This window comes from Spermophilus citellus, assembly GCF_964194105.1.
Source record: "Spermophilus citellus genome assembly, chromosome: 18".
Taxonomy (NCBI): Eukaryota; Metazoa; Chordata; class Mammalia; order Rodentia; family Sciuridae; genus Spermophilus; species Spermophilus citellus.
In genome coordinates this window covers 13,769,172-13,792,163 of record NC_138200.1, presented here as the reverse complement: position 1 = coordinate 13,792,163, position 22,992 = coordinate 13,769,172, and the positions used below count along the sequence as shown (strand labels likewise).

General features: G+C 44.2%; 1 protein-coding gene across 2 annotated transcripts in view; it reads left to right on the top strand.

The window, feature by feature from the left end:
- The window catches only part of LOC308638430 (cytochrome P450 2G1), a 90,993-nt gene extending 68,485 nt beyond the window's left edge, over positions 1 to 22,508 (top strand). Inside the window, exons 1-9 of one of the 2 annotated variants that reach the window (XM_081275872.1) lie at positions 12,658 to 13,001; positions 13,591 to 13,753; positions 15,031 to 15,180; positions 17,290 to 17,450; positions 17,696 to 17,872; positions 19,481 to 19,622; positions 20,706 to 20,893; positions 21,101 to 21,242; positions 21,928 to 22,508. In XM_081275872.1, the coding sequence (XP_081131998.1) occupies positions 12,822 to 13,001; positions 13,591 to 13,753; positions 15,031 to 15,180; positions 17,290 to 17,450; positions 17,696 to 17,872; positions 19,481 to 19,622; positions 20,706 to 20,893; positions 21,101 to 21,242; positions 21,928 to 22,109 (1,485 nt within the window). In that variant the 5' untranslated portion in view covers positions 12,658 to 12,821 and the 3' untranslated portion in view covers positions 22,110 to 22,508. Of the gene's footprint in view, positions 1 to 12,657; positions 13,002 to 13,590; positions 13,754 to 15,030; positions 15,181 to 17,289; positions 17,451 to 17,695; positions 17,873 to 19,480; positions 19,623 to 20,705; positions 20,894 to 21,100; positions 21,243 to 21,927 lie in introns of those variants that run through there. The other variant, XM_081275871.1, reaches the window with a different exon arrangement.
- The last annotated feature ends 484 nt before the right edge of the window (positions 22,509 to 22,992 follow it).

Below are 22,992 nucleotides of genomic sequence, written 5' to 3'. Positions count from 1 at the left end.
GGCTAAGAAGCCTGGGTTAAAGAATAGGTTGTTGAAAAGCTAATAATGACACTGTGCTAATGGCTTTAAGTACATCTAATCCACAGGATAATCTTGCAGGGGAGGTACTATTATTGGTACTCTAATTTTACAGAAATGGAAACTAAGGCTCAAAGAAATCGGGTGTCTCATTCAAGATTGCATACACCAAGAAAGTAGCAGAGGCAAGACTTGAACTTAGCTCCCCCTACCTCTGGGCATTCCATAATCTTAGACATGCTCTCAAAGGACCCAACTGGAGGATGTGAACATGAGCGTCAAAGAGGCTAAAGGGATGAAGACACGAGAATGGCCCTTGGTATTTGATGGTAAGTTCACAAGGGAGGCTAGACGTTATATAACTCTGAGGCCATGACAATCTCCCTGTGATATCTAATTCCCAGGACTTTTCATCCAAAGATATTCAGGTTATTGTGGAAACTGAACCCAGGGATCTTTATAACCATGGCCTACAGCCAAGGGCAGTTCCTTCTTCCTGGTACCATGGATATCTGAGAGGTCTTCATCCTGTTCTTGTTTGCTATGTGTCTGTCTTGCTGGTCCTTACCACCTGCAAGTATGTGAGCACAAGTAGCACAATGCCCAAAGGCAAGACTCAAGTTCCCCTCCCAAACTCTCACACTGATGAGGTCATCAGCCGAATGTCAACCCTGCCCTTTGCTGGTCTCCCCTCTCAGTCCATCCTCTCACCCCTATATCAACACTAGTGAGAGTTCCCCTACCACCACATTCCCCTTTTTTCTTTAATAAGAGAACTCTTCAATCTGGGCTAAGCTCAAGAGTATCCAAAACATGGGCTTCACTTCTCAGTCTGTCTTGTAGCAAGGCATTACTTTGAGACAGTGGGTGAATGAGATCTGAGGGGAAGTGACGTGTCCAACCTCCAGGTTGTGCTTTCCAATCCTGTGCCCCACTGCCCTGTGGGTTGGAAAGCAGACTCAGAAAATGAGGTGGTAGACCAATGTCTTGGGAAATGGTAGTGCTAAAGGCAGAAGAAACCTGGATTCATAGCCTTTGTGACTGTGTATACTCAGACTGGCATTTCAGAGATAAATTTATGTGGATTAAGCTACATTTTTTGAGTCTCTGATGCAAATGGATTCAACATCCTTTTTAACTATAACTTTCTAATTGAAAACCTTCAGCCCAAACTCTATGGGAACCGCACACTTCCAGGCTCAGAGAAGTTGGCCACTGGAAGACCAATCTATGCATCCCTAACTGCCCATGTTCTAGTTTCAAAAAGCCTTCCCCTCCCTCAGGCTCATTCATTCAAACTTCCATTCTTTAGTTTATTTATCATCTATTCTTCCATCCTTTTACATACAGACATATAATTTGCTCAAACTAGACCTATATACTCTCCCCATATCAAACATTCTCTATCTCTATCACCTGATCACTATTTCTGCATTCATTGTACCTCTCTCCTACCATGTATATGTTTAACTACCCATTCACTCTTTCTTCTATCATTTATTCCTCTTCCATCTATCCATTCACTCATCCATCCTTCCATCCACCAATACACCCAACCTTCCATACATGTGCATATTCCCATTCATTTATCCTTTAGTCCATCAAAAAGTTTCCATTTGTCTACCTGTACAGCGACTCATCTGTCGTCCTCCCATCCATTCATCCTTCTTTCCATTATTTAATCATTCATCCTTCCATCTAATCCTTGTTTTCATCTATTTGTGCCAGCTTTGATCCTTTTGAACATCTGGCGACAGGGGGGATCCTTCCCCCATATTCATGCTTCCCTCTGTAGGAAATTCCATATTGATTGATTCACTTTCCTTACTTACCCACCTGAGTTCTCATGGATTCCTGGGTTATAGTTTTTGCTTTTTGTTTTGAAGAGAGGAAAAGTTGAGACCTGGCCTTCTTGTTCATCTATAGCAGAGAGAAAGAATGTATGGAAGGAAGAGTGAGGTGGACCCAGTGTTCATTGGGGAGAAGGCTCAGCATGAAGACTCAGAAATGAGCTTCTATCCAGTTCTGGATAACCCATACAGGGCTTTCGATATTACTCAATTACCAGTTTTGTTTCAACATACATGCTGTTTAGAACGAGCCCCACATCAATCTGACATGCGTCCTTGTGTGAAGAGGGCATTTAGATACACAGCAGGATGTAAATGTATAGAGGAAAGACCAGAGTAAGACATTGATAAGGCAGCTATTTTCACACCAAGGGGAGAGGCCTCAGAAAGAACCTAGCCTGCTAACTCTTTGATCTTGAACTTTTAGTTTTAAGCATGAGAAAATAAATTTCTGGTATAGCAGCAGAGATTTAGACATAGTCCTAAAAAAATTAAAGACTTCTCAAAGTTTCTGTGCACCAGGAACCTCAGAAGGTAAGTTTATTTGAAAATTGTGTCCTTGAAGATGTAATTATTTAAGATGAAAACACACCATTACTAAACACTATGCTCTTATAACAAGAGAAACAGAGAATAGACACATGGGAGGAGAACGCCATGCCAAGACACAGATGCACAGAGAGAACACCACGTGGTGATGGGCACAGAGATTAGTGGGATGTGTCTGTAAACCAAAGAACAAGGTTTGCTGGCAAAGACCTGGAGCTAGGAAGAGGCAAAGAAAGTGTTCAAAGACAGCATGGCCTTGACAATACCTTGATTTTGGACTTCAGGTATCTAGAACTGCAAAGAATAAATTTATACTGTTTTAAATCATCTAGTATGTGATATTTTGTTATGACAAGCTTAGGAAATGATGTGGGAATTACAGGGACAGATCTGAAAAGTTTAACCACAAGGCAGAGATTTTGAGGATGTGGAGTGGACTGGGCTTCTGGGGAAGGTCTACACTTGGGTGTTCTTGGAGATCACCAGCTCAGGCTCAGGTTGACTCCTTTATAGGAAATGTCATTAAAATTCCTCTTGTTAGGCTGGGGGGTGTAACTCTGTATAGTTCTTGCCCAGTAAGTTCAAAGCCATAAGCTGATTCTAAGTACTGGAGAGAGAAAGAGATGGAGAGAGTGAGACATAAAAGAAAAGAGGGAGAGAGGGAGAGGGTAAGGGAGAGGGAGAGGGAGAGAGAATGGGAGAAAGAAGAAGAAAGAGGAGAAGTTCTTGCCCAGGAAATCTTACCCAGGGACTGTGACTAGAATTCAGTGGTTCTGTGGACTCCTTGAATTTATAACCAAAACCCACTGATTACAAATATTCATGCAATCTGTTTGGGAAACATCATTCAATAAAGCACGGCTCTGTCTCAAAAATGAATTCATAATAATCCAAAACAGTTATTTGCTTTTCTATTAGGACAGTAAGAGGAAATTATGGAGCAAAAAAAGAAGAAAAGTCAAGGTGGCAGAGACTAGGAGGTTGTATTTCCAAATATTCCTCATAGTTGTTAGGACCAAGAACATCGGCACATGTCTTATGTAAGTAAGAACTGCATCTTGTGTTGAGTGCATGTGACTTGGGGGATTGTTATAGCAGCTAGCTCACTAAGATGAGGGTCCCAGCACACCTTCTTGGAATTGTAAAAAAAAATCCCTTCCCCTTTCTTCCTCAATTGGCCAGCTATCTGCAATTCTCAGTGGCACTGCTGCATCCCCACACCATTCACTCATCTCTGTCTCTTTGCTCTTCACCTTTTCTTTCATCAATCACCTTCCTCACCTGGCCTTCGTATATGTGCTGCACAACTACTTCATGGAATTATAAACTGTTTTCTGCTCTCAGTGTTTCTTCCCCAAGTCTAAGCACCCCACAATTACTCTATTACTATACTTCTCAACAGTGCCTCCCACTCCTTTCTTAGTTTTTCAGGTGAAATTGACTGTGGTCATTCATTTGTCAATCATTCTTGTTAAATACATATAGACTTTTGAGTATGGTGGGTGATGGGTTAATCCAGAAATAGTCTGAAAAAATAAGATACTTTAATTCTCTTACAAATTCTAGACATTCAGCAGTTGTCAGCACAAGATCATTATGGTTCTCCACAGGGTTGGGCTTTTCTACTTTATTGCTCTACTGTGTGTTTTCCACTCTCAGGATGGTGCATGATGACTTCTGGGGCACCAGGCATTGATTATACATCCCAGCTGTCAGAAAAGAGAAAAGGACCAGGTGTGGTGGGACAGGCCTCTAATCCCAATGATTCAGGAGGCTGAGGCAGGAGGATTCCAAGTTAAAGATCAGCCTCAGCAATTTAGTGAGGCCCTAAGCAACTTAGCAAAATCCTGTCTCAAAATAAAAAATAAGAAGGGCTGGGGATGTAGCTCAAGTGTTAAGCATCCCTGGGTTCAGTCCCTAGTGCCAAAAAAGAGAAGAGAAGAGAAAAGGAGAGGAGAGTGAGGTAGGAGAGAGGATAAAGAAGGAAATATAATAAATAGAAGGAAATGGGGTCATGGAGTTAAGGCATGGTCATTGATAGAGATACCAAGAGGGTGCCACATGGCCATTCTACTAAGTCCCATTGGCCAGAACTGAGATATGTTGCCACATTCACCTGTAAGTGAGGCTGGGAAATGTATATTATTAAACTCTAGGTGGCTCTATGCCCAATGACAAACTGGAATTTCTGTTGCTGTGGAAGTAGAGATAAGCAGATTTCAGGGAACAATTGGTGGTCTGTATTAGAGTGCATATAGGCTTATTTTTCTAGGGATAAAATTTCTTATTTTTATCAGATTTCCAAACATGAAGGAACAAAAATTGTCATGAACCACTGAAACAAAGTGCAGAGAAACTGAGCTAAAACTAGACAGACAAATACAAAGAAGTGTCTATGATAGGAAGCCATGCTGAGCTTGATGGAGGGGTCTTGGAACTTCCTGAAGTTTTATTCAAAACTCAGTGCAGACCCACATTTTTCTGTGAAGTAGGATGAAAAGTTTTCATCAGGTTTTCATGGCTGTGCAAAAAATAACTGAGCCACCACGAGGCACTTGTAGGTTAAAACAAAACTCCTTTATTGCCCAAACTCCTGCAAACGCCGCCCACGTGGCCCTTCCTGGAACTCCCTCCACCAGAACTTCACCAACCAACGTGAACTCTCCAGGAATCCCCATGAGAGCTCAACGGGGACTCCGTGAGAACTCAAAAGTAGTGGGTTAGGGTTACTCTTATTCTCTCTCTTCCTGTGACTATGGGTACTTCTTTGTCTGTACCTGAAGCCTCACCTGTCAAATGTCTAATAAAGAATCTGGCCACACTCTCCCTCACACCAGACATTAAGCCCAGACTTCTGATCAAATTCTGTATCCAAGATTGGTCTACATATCCACTGGATAATGGCAATCATTGGCCTCCAGAAGGCTCGTTAGATCCAAATCTCCTCTGGGACCTTTTTAACTATTGCCATTGCTTGAAAGGGTAGAAGGAGGTTCCCAGGTCTTCCCGTCCTATCCTCTGCTCTCTGCTCCCAACCTTCCCTCTGTGTCCTTCCCTCAGATCTTCATGTCTGCTCTCGCGTTCCCTCCCTCTCTCTGCGGCACCCGCCGCCTGCGGCCCTGTCTGCGCACTTCCCCTCCTCTTCCTCCACGGAGACATCCCCCTCCCCTCCTCTTCCTCCACGGAGACATCCCCCTCCCCTCCCTCTTCTTCCTGTCCCCCGCCACTGCCCATGGCCCTGTCTGCACGCTTCCAGTCTACCTGGCCACCAGACACGTGGGCTGGTGCTCCACCTTCCTGGTGCCGCAGGCGAAACAGGCTGGTAGTGCGCCCTTGGCGGCCTGAAGAGGCCTTGGTATCCCACCTCAGCTGGCTGACGAGCTGTCGTCCCTCACCTTCATTGTGCCACGGCAGCTTTCACACGAGCCCCCGACTCCTGCGTGCCTCCCTTTTGCTGCCTGGTTCTAATGGGCAGGCAGGATGGGTCCCACCTGGCTGCAATGGAAGGGATCTCCAGATCCTTCCGAGCCTTCCCCCCACACTCTGCTCACCTCTTCTACTGATAAGCCCTTTCTCTCACCCTACTCATGCGTCTCTTCTCCTGTCAGTGCCCACACCCCGTCCCACTGATCCCTCTTATCAGATAACTCACAGTTCCTTTGTCCTCTCAGGAAAGTAGCTGGTGCTGAAGGGATAGTCCGAGTGCACGTCCCATTTTCGCTTCAAGATCCTTCCCAGATTGAAAAACGTCTTGGGTCCTTCTCTGCTGACTCTTCTGCTTGTATTAAGGAATTCTGATATCTCTCCCAGACCTATGATCTTACCTGGCACGACATCTCTCTTGTTCTGTCCTCTACTCTGATCCCAGATGAGTGAGCCCGCATTCAGCAGGCTGCTCAAGATCATGCTGACCAAATTCGTTTAACAGATATGACCCTCCCCACAGGTGAAGCAGCTGTTCCCCTAACTGAACCTAACTGGGACTATCAAGATGGCCAACAAGGTCGCCGTCACTGTGCTTGCGTGGTCCAATATCTTATAGAAGGCATGCAAGCAGTTTCTAATAAGGTAGTTAACTTTGATAAACTGAAGGACATTACCCAGAATCCTGATGAAAATCCATCCTTATTTCTCAACCGCCTTACAGAGGCCCTAACCAAATACACTAAGCTAGATCTTGAGTCTCCCATCAGGGCTACAGTGTTAGCAACCCATTTCATTACTCAATTGGCCTATGATATCAGAAAAAAGAAAAAAAAAACTCAAATGAGCTAAGGAGGACCCTTGGACCCCTATCTGAGATCTGGTAAAAATGGCTTTTAAAGCAGGCTCCATTGCAGAAAAAAAGGTAACACCCCAAACCCAGGCCTTGGCAGCAGCCCTGAGGCCTACATCTCCAGCAAAAGTTTCAGAGGGGAACCAGCATTCCTCTCCACCAGAGGCTTGCCTCAAATATGGATGTGAAGGTCACTGGGCTCGCCAATTCCCAAACCCACGGCCTCCTTCCAGGCCATGCCCCACCTGTAAGCAGACAGGACATTGGAAGATTGACTTCCTCATGGCTGGCCCTTCCTTGGCGCCTCTACCCAGGGGTGTGACCAGTCAGGCAGTCCCTTCTCCTGAACTTTTGGGGTTCACAGAAGACTGAAGAAGCCCAGATTCAAAGACCCCCTCAGCCCTCTCTGAGCCCAGGGTAGTGCTCCAGGCAGCGGGTAAGTCCATTCCTTGTGGACACGGGGGCTACCTATTCTGTCTTGCCTGCCCATTCTAGGCCTCTGTTTCCTTCCCAGGTCTCAAGTATGGGGACTGATGACAAACCCTTTTCCCCAAACAGAACTGTAAAGCTGGCCTGTGCCCCAGAGAGACACCCATTCACTCACTATTCTGGTCATTCCATCCTGTCCAGTTCCTCTCCTAGGCAGAGATGTTCTCCAATTATTAGGAGCCACCCTCCAATTATACCCCAAGAATACTACCACCCATCTCCTTTGGCCTTTAACTCTTATCCTCTCTAATGACCTGACAGTACCTACTGTGCTATTGACCCCTGATCTAGTTGATCCCTAGGTCTGAGACATCTCCATCCTGACTTCTTTGCCTTCACATGGGAAGACCTTATATTCTTTATGTTTCAACAGCTGACATGGACAGACCTACCTCAAGGCTTCAGGGACAGTCCCTACCACTTTGGTCAGGCCTTGACACAGGATTTAACTGTTTGTAATTTGGGGATAGCACTCTCTTACAGTTGGATAGAAGCCTTCCCTACCTCCAGGAAAACTGCTAACACTGTCGCCTCCATCCTCATTGAGCAGATCATTCCTAGGTTCGAACTTCCTGCCTCCATCCAGTCAGACAAGGATCCAGCCTTCACTTCTCAGATTGTTTAACTAGTTTCCAAAGGCCTCAACATCACTTGGAGGCTCCACATCCCCCACTGACCCCAATCCTCAGGTAAGGTTGAGAGGCCTAATGGCATTCTCAAGGATCATCTCACTAAACTTGCTATTGAACTCAGACTGTCCTGGCCCAATCTTTTGCCATTAGCCCTCACCCAAATTTGGGCAACCCCTAGAGCCCCCTCAGGCCTTAGCCCCTTTGAGCTGTTCTATGGGCGCCTTTCTTAATCAACTAAAACTTTCCTGTCACTCCTCCTCCCTTTGTGTCCCACCTGCCCTATCTCATATTTCTATACAAACTCCTAAGAGAACACACAGACTGGTGTCTTCCTGCACCATCTGTTACTTCTGTTCCAGCACAACCAGGAATTAAATTGGACCCTCTTCAACCAGATGATGCAGTCTTACTTCTAGAGCTACATTCTCAGTCGTTGAAATCTCGCCGGACAGGACCCCATACAGTCATATTTCCACCATGCTGGGGCCCACCAAACCCAAAAGTTTCTCGCCAACTCTCTCCTGTTACTAATCATTAATCTCTCTCAAGTTTCTATCCCAACCCATAGATGGTGCTTCTGCATCCAAGCGGCATGGCAACAGGATGGCACCACCTGCTCTCAGTTTATGGGTCAAGGCGATTGCCCTTTCACTGGCTGTAATTGGGCCCTTAATGTTACTGGATTCAACTGGGCCACCTCATCCCACTTATGTTTAGCAATGCTATGCTTCATAGCATATCAAACTGAGGAATCCTGTTGAAGCCATATCACCAGGAGGCCTCCCCACCTGCTGACGACAAGACAACCCCAGAGGAACTTCAAGAGTCATCTCCTAGACCTCCCCTTTACTCCTGCTCTCCACATCCCAACTATCCTCTAAAGCTTTGCCTGTCCCGCGTAACCACACGTACTCCACCATGACTCCCACTCCTCTAATTGGTATTTTCATTGTCATCACCCTTCTCCCGGGGACATCATCGTCCTCCTTTTATACTTGGAGATTCAAAGTTAGAGAGACATATGTCCAAGGCAACACTCGTTACATTCGCCTAGTTTCTTCAGTTGATTGCACCCCTAGAAGATGTAATGCATGTATCTTCCTTCCCCTCTCCTCCCAGAATTCTGAACTTTTAAAAACAGCCACTAGGCCTTACCATTGCTTCTTATATGATCAGACACAGGATTACTGCAAATGGTGGCCTGAAATCTATGGGGGGTGCCTCTACTGGTCATGCAACATTCATAACCCACGTGCGTGCATCGGGGATTCCTGCGTTGGAAATTTCAGATCGATCTCAGGGGGCTATCAATTGGCTATCACTGACCCCAACCATTCGTGCTGGACCTCTAGGGTAAATGCTTCCTTCTACTGTGACATATCCTCTTCCACCCCCTGTGGCTCCATCTCCATCTCCCGGGAGCTTTAACCCTCCCAGCCCTCAGTAGCTATAATCTCTACTGACATAAAGGATTCCGAACAGCAGTTGTTAGGCTCCATACAGGCTCCATATGAGCCTAATATCGGGAGTTCACCATAGTATTAATGGCTATGACTACTTGCCGAAACTGTAACCTTCTTAAATCAAACCCTCCCCGCCATTGCACCAACTCATTGCTACTTATGCACCTCTCTGACTCGACCTTTGCTTGCAGTGGTTCCCTTAAACTTCTCGGCTTCTGACCTCTCAAGTTTCTCCACTCCATCTGCCCACCATTCTCTCTGGACCCTTTCACCTGATGCTCCATTATGGGAGCCCGAGGAGTCTAACCATACTGTGATTCCCTGGCGCTGCCTCCTGGGCTTGGGTGTCTCCCAGTCAGAGTTTTGCCACTCCAACCTCACCTTTAACTTCATTCTCTATGCACCACTTGGCTCATTCTTCTGGTGTAATGGTTCTCTCACCACTATCTTATCCACCAACACCTCCACCCCATGTATACTGGTAACACTTGTCCCGCAATTGACTCTCTATACACCTGATGAAGTACAGGCCCTCTTGTCTCCCCCTGTGCAAAGTAGGTGGGCTGCTTTCCTTCCAGAAATGGTGGGTCTCTCTCTGGCTGCATCTGCGGCGGGAGCAGGAATTTCTGGTGGAGCTCTAGGACACTCCTTATGGGCTGTACAGGACTTAAATTCTAAACTTGAACAAGAGCTCACTTCTATGGCAGAATCTCTAGCATCTTTACATAGGCAGGTCACATCCTTGGCTCAAGTTACTCTTCAAAACCGACAAGCTATAGACTTACTCACAACCGAAAAAGGTGGAATCTGCCTCTTCTTGAGGGAAGAATGCTGTTACTACATCAATGAATCAGGCCTTGTGAAAACTAATGTAGTCAAGCTCACTGATCTGGCTACCTCTTTGAAAAATCCACCAAACCAAAACCCATTTGCCACCTTCCATTTAGCCAACTTCCAATCATGGCTGTTGCCTCTTTTAGGGCCCATATGTCTCCTTTTTCTGATGTGTCTGTTCCTGCCCTGTCTGCTTCACTTCCTACAGGGCCAATTACAGAATATCTCTAACCAAACTTTCAACCAGCTTCTGCTTAGGCACTATCAACCTCTGATGACTGATGTACCCCCGACATCTTCAAGAAAACAGCTCACTCAGTGCTGAAGCTCACTACCAGGCACGATGGAATGCAATGGACACCAGACAGTGGGAGACAATGAGCCAGAAGAACCTCTTAATATGCCACCTGGATTCTTGAGTCTTTATGTCCTTTTAAGCCTCCTCATGGCCCTTGGCCTCTTCTCTGTCAGTCCCCCAACAGGGAACTTCTGCCAAAAAATGATCTTTGCTTTAATCTTTATCTTCATCCTGTTTTTGTTCACTCTGATCTTCTTCAGATGCTGGTGACGCTATGTCAAGGCAACACTTACAATATTTCCTGGAGTCTCTGTTACAGGACCAATGGCTGATACCAACAATCTCCTCCATCCAGGACTGGTTCGATGCCATCGACAACTTGTGGCTTCAGGGAACTTTCATAGACTTCACCCCTACCGAAGTAGCTGTTTATAGCCACTGGGCTTTATTTTTGGTTGCCATGATATCCCCTGACCTGCTCCCCGAACATTCCTCCACTTCCCCTTCTAGGCCCTATGCCGCCCCCACACAGCAGGAAGCAGCTGGATCTGAACAATGACGCCCCAGTCCCTAAGAAAACAAAAAGGGAGGAATGTTGGGAAAAGATATAATGGCAGCCACACCCCAAAAACCCCAACATGGCGTCTGAGGAGCTTCTCTTCCTGCCTCTCTCTTTCCCGCCGGCGCCAATTCTCCTGCTGGCACCAATATTTAAATCCCGCTGACGGGAAACCTTAGCCCCAATAAGAACTAACTTCTTGGGCTCTGGAAATTACATCTGGAAGAACTTACCAATAAACGGGTGACCCGTCATTTACCTAAGCCCTGCCACCTCTCCTTAGATCTGTATAAGCCCACAGCCGTTTGTAATAAAGTGGAACCTCTCTGGTGATTTGTGTCGTGTGGTGTCTTTCATTCGTAGTGCGGTGTCTTTCAGGTTACAGAGGCCAAGTGGCCAAGCTTGGCAGTGATCTAGAGGCTTGGCCAAGATCCAAAATGGGGTTTCTAGGGGCTGGTGGGGGACCCCTGGGCTATAGCCCCTCCTGCTGGGAGATTCATCACTTTGTCACTGAGGCATGCAGATGCCACGCACACTGCTTGGTCTTTGGGAACTGTGTTTAGCATTTGTGATCTTCACTGGATCCAATCTGTGAAGGCAGGGAAGAGGCACAGGAATTGGGAAGCAGGGCCCTTAGGAAAGTGATTGTGGAACAAAGACACTTCAAGGTTGAACAGCAAGGAACTGGGTATGCTGGGATTTGAAGTTGGAAATGTCTAAGTGTTTACACACACACACACACACACACACACAAACACACACATTACAGCAAAGATAGATCCATACAACCAGCCTTTGATTGTTATTATTTAGTGTCATCATGAGTAGCAAAGATGTGTTGACTAATACCCTTTTAATTGACTTACTTTTCTTACTATTTGAAATTTTCATCCTTATTTATTTATTTTTTATTGGTTGTTCAAAACATTACAAAGCTCATGACATATCATCTTTCATACATTTGATTCAAGTGGGTTATGAACTCCCATTTTTACCCCAAATACAAGTTGCAGAATCACATCGGTTACACATCCACATTTTTACATAATACCATATTAGTGACTGTTGTATTCTGCTACCTTTCCTATCCCCTACTATCCCCCCTCCCCTTCCCTCTCATCTTCCCTCTCTACCCCATCTGCTGTTATTCAATTCTCTCCCTTGTTTTTTTCCCCTTTCCCCTCACAAACTCTTATATGTAATTTTGTGTAACAATGAGGGTCTCCTTCCATTTCCATACAGTTTCCCTTCTCTCTCCCTTTCTCTCCCCCCACTCGTCTCTGTTTAATGTTAATCTTTTCCTCATGCTCTTCTTCCCTGTTCTTGAAATTTTCGTCCTTATTTATTAAAAAAACATTTAGCTTTACTCCTAACCAAAGGATGAACACAGGAGTCAGCCCTGTTGTTGATCAAGACTTTCTGAATCAGCTTGAGAGATAGGGAAACTGAGGCCCAGGGTTGGATGTCTCACCCAGTGAAGAAAAGATGGAGTTTGAACTTCAACACAAACTCTCTGAACCCTAAACTCTGTAACCTAAGCAGATACCCAGGAGCCTTCCACAACCCACAGGAAATGCTACCAGGGGTTGAGCTGAGGGAAAAACGGAGGGACTGGAAATATGAAGAAATGGGAATGGCCCCTGTAGATTTCCTTGGGTGAATTTGATTCACTTTTATCCAGGTGGGAGATTATAGGTTATATAACCCCTCCCCTCAATAATGCAGTCTCTTTCCTTATGGTATCAATTCCCAGAAAACTTGAATCTCAGGGTGATCAGATTTCAGAACAAGCTGATCTCTCAGAACCTATTTATGCAGGAACTGGGGCCCAGGACACTATCTAACCTGGCGCCATGGAGCTGGGAGGGGCCTTCACCATTTTTCTGGCACTCTGCTTGTCTTGCCTGCTCGTCCTCATTGCTTGGAAACGAATCAACAAGAGGGGAAAGCTCCCCCCAGGTCCCACACCGATTCCTTTCCTGGGGAACCTGCTCCAAATCAGCCCTAATGCTCCTTTTCAGTGTCTCATGAAGGTAAGTTTGTCCATTTCCTCTCCTGGGGCTAGAAGCAGTGAAACATATAGCCAGATACATGTAGACCTTATGACTTCTGAAACAGACTCTGAGAGACTGAGAACCTGAGAATTCTGAAATTCCAGAATTTTAAAATTTTGGAAATACAAGTTCCAGGTGCATTGGAATAAACGTCTCATGATCTCAGGACTTTGGAATCACAGGCTCAGGACTTTGGGATCCTATATCCTTGAACATAAGGACTCTTGTACTTAGATTTTTACTAGTAGTTTGAGACTCTGTACCATGAAATCTCAGGCTTCTAGGAATTCAGCATTTCAGAGAGAGAAGTATAGATCTCAGAGTTCATGTAATCCAGCTCCATCATTTTACGGATGAGGAAACTGGCATATAAGAGTTGAGGGTGATTTGTGCTCAGGAACCCAGGAGTGAAGATTTCCATGCCTTTTCCCCAATAGTCCTTCCAAGATTACCTTGATCTGTTGTACCCATACTTATATCCTCTGAATTCTCCCTCCCCTAAAATCCTTGACTGGTTTCTATGAGTGCTCTAATTGAACCGTCCTCTGGTGTCTTGCTTCACTCCCAGCTCCAGAAGAAGTATGGCCCCATGTTCACTGTGTACCTGGGCCCGCGGCCAGTAGTTATTTTGTGTGGACATGAACTGGTGAAGGAGGCTCTGGTAGACCGAGCAGATGAGTTCAGTGGCCGTGGAGAAATGCCTACATTAGACAAAAACTTCCAAGGTCATGGTAGGTAACTATAATCACCAGAAATTATTACAACGTACTAAGTGTGTTCCAGGTTCTTTGATAAGTGCTCTACAGGAATTATTGCATTAACTCCTTTGAGAAAGCCATTAATATTGAACTAATTTTATTAAAAAAAACACTGGTGAGGAGGATGAGGTAATGTCCCACAGAAGTGGTGGAATCACTTTGCTTTGAAGAAATCTGATTCTAACGTGATCACTTACTATGTTATTTCAGTTCTTACATTCAATGAATTAGTGCATGACAATCTTTGTGCACCAGTTGAAGCCTTCATAGCCAACCCTATTTCTTATCTTCATACACATACCTAGCACATAGGTCTCTGACTCTTAGGAGGATTATTTTCTAGTGTTACCCACATACCTACTATTACTTTAATCCCTATATACTTTAATCCAAAGCAGGTTCATTCATTCCATCTTTTCATCTCTCTCTCTCTCTCTCTCTCCCTCTGCTTTTTCTTCCTTCTATCCATTATTCAAATCCATCAAAGCATATTCATTATTCTTTATATGCAAACATCTATTATATTATGTATATATCAATTAATATTCCACCCATCCATCCATTTCTTAATCCTTCCATAATTTGTTTATCTCTTAATCTTTCCATCTACCTTCAAACCATTATCCACTCATCTCAAACCATCCACATATTAACATTTCACTTAGCTACTCAATCTTTCAATTTTCTACCCATCGGTCATCCTAGTCATAAACTCTTCCTTTCATTGATAAATCTACCCGGAAATGTCATTAAACAATTTACCAATCCACACAGCTGGTGATTTCTAAATAAATCTTACTACATGGTAACTCCTTCAGTGTAGGTGTATTGATGTACAAGTACAAGCTTCTGTGTATACATATTTGTTGATCTAGAGAATCCATGTAGTGCACAGAAAATAGAACTGTGTTCTAATTCCAGGGTGCTGTATGTGGCATTAAACCCTAATTCCTCCACCTTCCCCCGCACTCACTAAGTAATTTACCCAGTTCTAGCTCTTTCCTATAGGAAACTCTCTTTAATCTCACCACCATTATTCCTAGCCTGACTCCCTTTTCCTCTGCCTCAGTCTGGACTGCTTTTGAGGGTACTGAAGGAAGGGAATGTTAGTCTCCCCATTGAGCCTGCAAGGTCAAGAGGAACTTCTTCAAGAATAAAAAACTTTTATAGTCCACCCCACCCTTGCCTAGCACACAGCTGAGCACAGAGAGGGGAAGGGAGGCAGGAGCCTGACACTCAGATCCTGGCAGGTATAGCTATGGCCAATGGAGAACGATGGAAGATTCTCCGACGTTTTTCTCTGACCATCCTGCGGGACTTTGGGATGGGAAAGCGGAGCATTGAGGAGCGGATCCAGGAGGAGGCTGGCTATCTGCTGGAGGAATTCCGGAAGACCAAGGGTATGGGGGTCACAGGGGAGGGCTACTAGGTGACTGGGTGCTTATGGAGAGTATAGTCATAGAAGGTGGACCTTGGTGGAAAAAAACACTCAAATGAAGAGGATGGAGAATATTATAGATTTGCCAAGCTATCAGCCATGTTCCATGGTAAAAATCAACATGGATGGCCCTCAGAGACCATTTGTCTAGAACCTTTTACCTCTGAATCTCAATGTGACTGTGTGCCCATGATATAATAATATATAGATTAGGATGATATATGAGTTTGTGTATTTTTTTTGGAGGTAGGATCAAATTTCATTATGTTTATAGATTTTTATTGTGGTGAATAACATCAAACTTATCATCTTCACCATTTTTAGTTGTATAATTCAGTAGGGTTAGGTGTATTCATATTGTTGGAATACAAATCTTTAAATTTTTTTTCATCTTGCAAATCAGAAACTCTTTACCTATTTCATTATTCTTTTAAAAGAATTCCAGTTCCCAACCAAAAATAGGGCCTGCAACCAATGAAGTTTAGAGAGAAAAGACCCAGGGGCTGAGAAATATGTAAAGAAAAATAGATAAGAGCTAGAAACAGAGATAGATTTCTTCAAATCGGAGATTTTCCATCTGGATTCCATGGATAATTTATAGGATCTTTACAAAGGCTTTGAAAGGCCATGTACCCTCACAAGTTATTTGTCAAAATGTGCACTTGTAAATATGTACATTTTTCTGAAGCAACTGTTTCCAAATCTACTTCCTTGACCTGCATTCCATTTTACAGATGGTGCAGCTGAGGTCTTGGGAAGGATTTCCTCCATAGCCTAAGTGGAATCCATGGTAGAGCTAGACAGAGTCCAGGCATTCTCCTTCTCCTTCTCCGTCTCCTTCTCCTTCTCCTTCTCCTCCTCCTCCTCCCCCTTCTTCTTCCTTCTCCTCCGTCTCCTCCTCCTCCTCTTCCTCCTTCTTCTTCCTCTCCTCCTCCTCCTCCTTCTTCTTCTCCTTCTTCTCCTCCTCCTCCTTATTCTTCCTCTCCTCCTCCTCCTCCTCCTTCTCCTTCTTCTTCTTCTCCTTCTTCTCCTCCTTCTCCTTCTCCTTCTCCTCCTCCTCCTCCTCCTCCTCCTCCTCCCTTATTCTTCCTTCTCCTCCATCTCCTCCTCCTCCTCCTTCTCCTTCTTCTTCTCCTCCTTCTCCTTCTCCTCCTCCTCCTCCTCCCTTATTCTTCCTTCTCCTCCATCTCCTCCTCCTCCTTCTCCTTTTTCTCCTCCTTCTCCTTCTTCTCCTCCTTCTCCTCCTCCTCCTCCTCCTCCTCCTCCTCCTCCCCCCTTCTTCTTCCTCTCCTCCTCCTCCTCCTCCTCCTCCTCCTCCTCCTCCTCCTCCTTCTTCTTCGTTCTTTTCAGTGCTGGGAATCGAACCCAGGGACTCATGCCTGCTAGGGAAGCACTCTACTACTAAGGTGCACCACCAGTCCTTCTTTTTAAAATATGGCCCTTACCATTGCTTTCTTCCCAAATCTGTGACTCATTTTTTCTTTTTTAAGTCACAGATGGACACAGTACCCTTTTCTTAATTTTTTTTAGTTGTAAATGAAACTTTATTTTATTTATTTATATGTGGTGCTGAGAATGAAACCCAGGGCCTTGCACATGCTAGGCAAGCACTCTACCACTGCGTTATGACCCCAGCCCCAGATCTAATACATTTTTTAAAATTTATTTTTATATGGTTCTAAGGATCAAACCCAGTGCCTCACATGTGCTAGGCAAGCATTCTACCATTAAGTACAACCCCAGCCCCAAATTTATGACTCTTATCTACAACTGCATGTAAGCAACAATGTAACAAAGAAATAATTAAGCCTCACCAGCATTTACTGAGTGTTAAATACATGTCAGGCACTGTGCTAAGCATTTTGCATGGATCATAACATGGAATCTGCATGAACAAATGAGGTGGTCTTTAAGCCAGTTTGCAGATTGAGAAATCTAGACTCAAACCCCAAAATAAGCTAATTCACATATACTATGAAGTAGTAGATACAAGACCCAAATCTACCAATGGATGATTCCACATCCCTGATTACTAATTTTCACCTCCAACATAGACAATTTCCATCACCAGGTGCCCCCATCGATCCCACCTTCTTCCTAAGCCGTACTGTTTCCAATGTCATCAGTTCGGTTGTCTTTGGAAGCCGCTTTGACTATGAGGACAAGGAATTCCTAAACCTGCTGCGGATGATCAATGAGAGCTTCATAGAGATGAGCACCCCCTGGGCACAGGTACCACTGGTCATTTCTTCCCACCTCAGGTCTGAGTTCAATAGGCACTTGCCTGTACCTCACTTAATCTTCTCCACAGCCCTGGAAGATAACTATAAATATGCCCAAATCTCTAGGAAGCCAAAAGCCACACCTGGTTCCCAGACCCAGCACTGCATTTTGAGCCCAGCTCCCTGATTCTAGACACAACCCGCCTGGTGACCAGTACCCACTCCTAAATAATCCTCTTTGCCTGTTCCCCACAGCTCTATGAGATGTACTCAGGAATCATGCAATATTTGCCAGGAAGACACAAACACCTCTACTATATGATAGAGGATCTTAAGGACTTTGTTGCATCCAGAGTGAAGATCAACGAGGCATCCCTTGACCCCCACCATCCCCGAGACTTCATCGACTGCTTCCTCATCAAGATGCACCAGGTGCTTGCTTCCCTCCCCCAATACCCTTCTCTCATCTCCTCTGGGTATCTGCACCTTTAAGTCCCCTCTGCAGAGGTTGGGGCAAAAAGAGCAAGTACTACTTCCCATGCTTCACTCTATCCATAGATGGGATACAGAAACTATGAAAGTAGAAACTCTTACAACCTTTAAACTTTTTTTTTTAAGTTAATGAAATAAAATTTATTTTTATTGACATGCATTAAATTCATATATTAGTGGGTGATCACTGGTGTGATATTTCCATACATCATAAGGCAGGCACTGATCAAATTCAACCTTCCTTTTCCACCCACTTCTTTCCAATCACTAGTAATGACAATTCTTCTTTCTGGTTGAGTTTTTGGCTTCCACATGTGACAGAATATGTGGTATTTGTCTTTCTGTGTCTGGCTAATTTCATTTAACATAATGACCTCTGGTTTTATCCATTTTGCTGCAGATGGAAGGATTTCCTTCTTCCTTGTGGATGACTAGCTCCCCATTGTATATGGATACGGCACCTTTTTTTTCTATCAATAATAAGATTCAAATCCAGAAATTTTAGTAACAAGGAAACTGAAAATCTTACATTTTTCCAGTCATGTATGCCAGAGACTTAATGGTTGTAGAAAAGCAGAGTGAATCTTTAGCGTTTTTGAATTTAGGAAATTTAAAAGCTTAGTTATTTTTAAAAATATATTTTTAGTTGTAGATGGACACAATGTTTTTCTTTTATTTGTTTATTTTTATGTGGTGCCAGGGATCAAACCCAGTGCCTCACACATGCTAGGCAACTGCTCTACCACTGAGCCACAACCCTGGCTCCTAGAAGCTTAGTTTTTTTTTTTTTTAAATTGGATCTCAAACTTTAAAAAATTTAAAGTGTTAGAGATGTAAAAATTTAGAGGCTTAATATGTTGTATCATTGATTCTTAGAATTTTAGACATCTGGAAATTTCTATTTTTATCTTATAGAACCTTAGCCCTTGGATATGCAGATGCTAACACACAACAAGCAGGGAGGGGAAGAATAGAAATTTACTGGATTAGACAAAGGGGAATAAAGGGAAGTAGGGGTGGATAGGAAAAGAAAAGGCAGTGGAATGAATGGGACATAACTTTTCTATGTTCATATATGAATACATCACCATGAAACTCCACATCATGTACAACTACAAGAATGGGATCCTAATTAGAATAAGTTATACTCCATGTATGTATAATGTGTCAAAATATACTCTACTGTCATGCATATCTAAAAAGGATGAACAAAGAAGTAAATAGGAAAAAAAGAAACTTAGTACTTAGAAGTTTAAAATTATAAACTCTAATATATATAATTATAACCTTCAAATCTTACAAGGCACTGCTCCCTCCTGCTCTACTTCTCTGTTCACTCCAGCCGCAGTGCCCTCTGCCCTGTTCTTCCTCTAACACACCAGGATCAGGACCTCAGCTCCTGTCTCAGGATCTTTGCTCTGGTTGTTTCTTCTCCCAGCTTGGCTTACCCATCTATTGACTTTTCAAAAATGCCTACACTATTCACGGGGAGAAAATAAGAAAATAAAGACTTAAGATGGAAGCTATTTATTATCTCCTCACTTTCAGGAAAAAAATGATCCCCACACAGAATTCAACCTCAAGAATTTGGTTCTTACCACGCTCAACCTCTTCTTTGCGGGCACAGAAACAGTGAGCTCCACACTACGCTATGGATTTTTGCTGCTAATGAAGCATCCTGAAGTGGAAGGTGAGTGTCCCCCCAAAATGGCCCATCCTATCTGGCAACTCCTGGTCCTACCAGGACATAATCTTGAAAATTTAGAGTTCCACAACCTTAGATAACTCTTCACCCTTCAGAACGCCAGGACATGGGATCTTGAAATCTCTGGTTGGGGGGCCACTAACCCAACCTTCAACTTGGTGTCTGTTGTAAGAGGCAGCTTCAAACCACACATATGTGTTACCTTAAAGTCCTGGAGTTCAGAAGTTCAGAGAGGTTTGACGAGGCTGAAACCAAGGGGGAGCCTTTTCCAGCATTAACAGCTTTCTCTTTTGTATTTCTGGGTTCATGGCTCTTTCTTGCTGCTGCAAGGCCAGTAGTGCAGATCTCTCCTTGCCTCCTCAGCGCCAGGTCCCCTTTTCCTACTCTGGTCCTCCAGCCTCTCTTATAATAGACACACGTGATTGATTATACTAGGGCCCTTCTGGATGATCCAGGCTAATCTCTCCCTCTCGAGATCCTTTATTTAATGGCATCTGTGACATCTCTTTTATCCTTTTGTTGTCCTTTATTACATAACCTTCACAGCCTTCTGGGATTAGGAGGTATAGATGTCTTTGATGACCACAGTGGAGCTGAAGGTATTGCCAAAATCAAATAGAATCCATCTTCATTCCAGTCTGGTCTGGTTGGTAACTCTAGTTATGAGAAATTTGTTTCTCATTACAAAAAAAATCTCCAATTTGGACACTCTTTCTAGTGAGGTGGTTTGAACCAAGCCAAAGCCTTTTTTTTTTTTTTTTTTTTTTTTTGGCTAAAAGGCTGTGTGTGGAAGCCCAGCCGGAAGCAGGATATTGGCCTGCTCATCTGTCTTCCTTGGCTCATTAGTGTTTCCAAGTCCAGGTCAAATGCTCCAGCTAGCATCCAGGCTGGAGGCCTGTGCCTCCCAGGGTCTGATGGACATTTCTTGAGTACCACTGATGTGTCCGTTGTCAAGTGTGGATGATGGCCTTTACCTCAGAGCTCATTTGCTGGAGATTCTTAATTTCGTGGCATTCGCAAACAGAAGCTCCTCCTGCCCTCCCTGTCTTGTTTTCTGCCTTCTTCCAGACAAGATCCATAAAGAGATTAACCAGGTGATTGGCCCCCACCGGATGCCACGAGTGGAAGACAGGGTCAAGATGCCTTACACAGATGCCGTCATCCACGAGATCCAAAGACTGACAGACATTGTGCCCATGGGTGTCCCCCACAATGTCATCCAGGACACTCATTTCCGAGGCTACTTTCTGCCCAAGGTTTGGTCACACTCTCACTGTTTCATTCTCCATGGCACCCTTCTCTCCACGTGGTCCTCCCTTCCATGGATTAACCAGGCCTGACTCTGCTTAGCTTCCAAAATCAGATGAGGTCTGGTGGGTCCAGGCTAGTATGGCTGCAGACTTTTGGTTCACCACCCCCTTTCCAATACTGATTTCTTCTAATTGCTCCCCTCTTTACCCCAGGGCACAGATGTTTTTCCTGTGATTGGCTCAGTCCTCAAAGACCCCAAATACTTCCGTTACCCAGATGCCTTCTATCCTGAACACTTCCTGGATGAACAGGGACGCTTCAAGAAGAACGAGGCTTTCGTGCCTTTCTCCTCTGGTAGGTTTCAATGTATGGGTTTCCCCAGGGACATTTTAGAACCTTTTCTTGAAGCCCAAGTCAGAGTGGAAGCTGAGGACTATGTCCTGAAACTCTCAAATCCTAAAATACCTGAATCAGGGAATATTAAAACCACTGGCTCTCATGTTTAGAAAAAAAATGTTAGAGTAGAACAACAAAATTTTCCTATTAAGAACCAAATACAAAATATTTTAGTTTTTCCCAGCCTTGTGATCCTTGTCTGAACTACTCACCCCTGCTATTGTACTATGGAAGTGACCATCAACAACACTGAAACAAATGAGCATATGTGTGAGCCTATGAAATTTTATTTATGGACACTGAAGTTTGAATTTCATACTTTTGAAAAATCTTTGAGGAACTGAAATGAAGGGAAGTTTGAAATTCTTGGGTCCTTTAGAAACTTTCCATTGGAATCAATGAATCTGAGGCAGAGAGAAGTAGCTGCCAGTGTTGAGCCCTGCTAAGAAGCAGGTCCTAGCTGAGCATGGACAGGAGGAGCCCACTGAGTCTTGCTAATGAACCTATAAAGTGGACTCAGTCATGACTCTTGAGATGCTGATGAGGCAGCTGAGGCCCACTGGGGTGATCAGGCCAGATGCCTCCCAGGCCCTCAGTACCTAGCAGATATGACCTGACCTCCCACCCTGTTCTGTGCCTGCAGGAAAACGCATCTGCCTGGGGGAGGCCCTGGCCCGCATGGAACTCTTCCTCTACTTCACCTCCATCCTTCAGAACTTCTCTTTACGTTCATTGGTCCCCGTGGCAGACATTGACACCACTCCCAGGATGTCAGGCTTCGGCAACATCCCCCCAACTTACAAGCTCTGCCTTGTGGCCCACTGAGCGCCCCCTCCTGGCCAGGCAAGACCAGTCTGAGAGCTGAGCTCTTCCTCTTGCTCCCCGACACACCCACCCTCCTCATCTCTCCAAATTCTCCCCATAACCCTAAGAGAAGGCACTCTCACTACTGTGATGGGACCACAGGTCAGAGGATGACATCCAAAAACACACAGCTGTATGTCTTTGTTTTAGAAAAGCAACAAACTGCCCAACATCTGGCACAAGCCCGTAGGTGTAAGTTCACAGCTTCCTCTGCCTTGTTTCTGGCTGTAACAAACTTCTGTAGATTCTGTCTTTATGTTGTTCCCTTGCCTGAGCCCTGATAGTGATCATAATATAGTTCACAATCTTTTCTGGTTTATTTTGATGTGCATTCCCCCCAATAAAATCAATAGAGCTCAAGACTGTTACATATAGGAAATTTATTGTGCATTGTGTGAAATAGTATATAAAGTACAGAAAACCACCTGAAGTGAGCTTTTGGACTTCCTCATCACTGGTCATCTTCTCTGACAGCCCCATCTCCAGGGACTCCTCTCTGGTTGGGCCACCACATGCGACATTCTAGCCTTGAGCATCTTGAGTGGCATTACTCTCCCCACCATAACTTCTTTGCCATCCTCACTCTACTGATTGCTCTTATCAAACACCAAATTTTGAAGATAGTTCAGTTGTTCATAGCCTATTATTCCATTTCTAAACTCCTGATGAGTTATTTTATTTATTCAATCAAAACGTGTATCAAATATCCAACATGTGCTGGCACACCCTTCATGGACATAGTATCTTTCAGTGAAAAATAACTGATAAAACTCTCGCCTTCATGGAGCTTAGGTGCTAGTGCAAAAGGTTGACAATGAAGCATAAACTTTGATGATTTTAAATC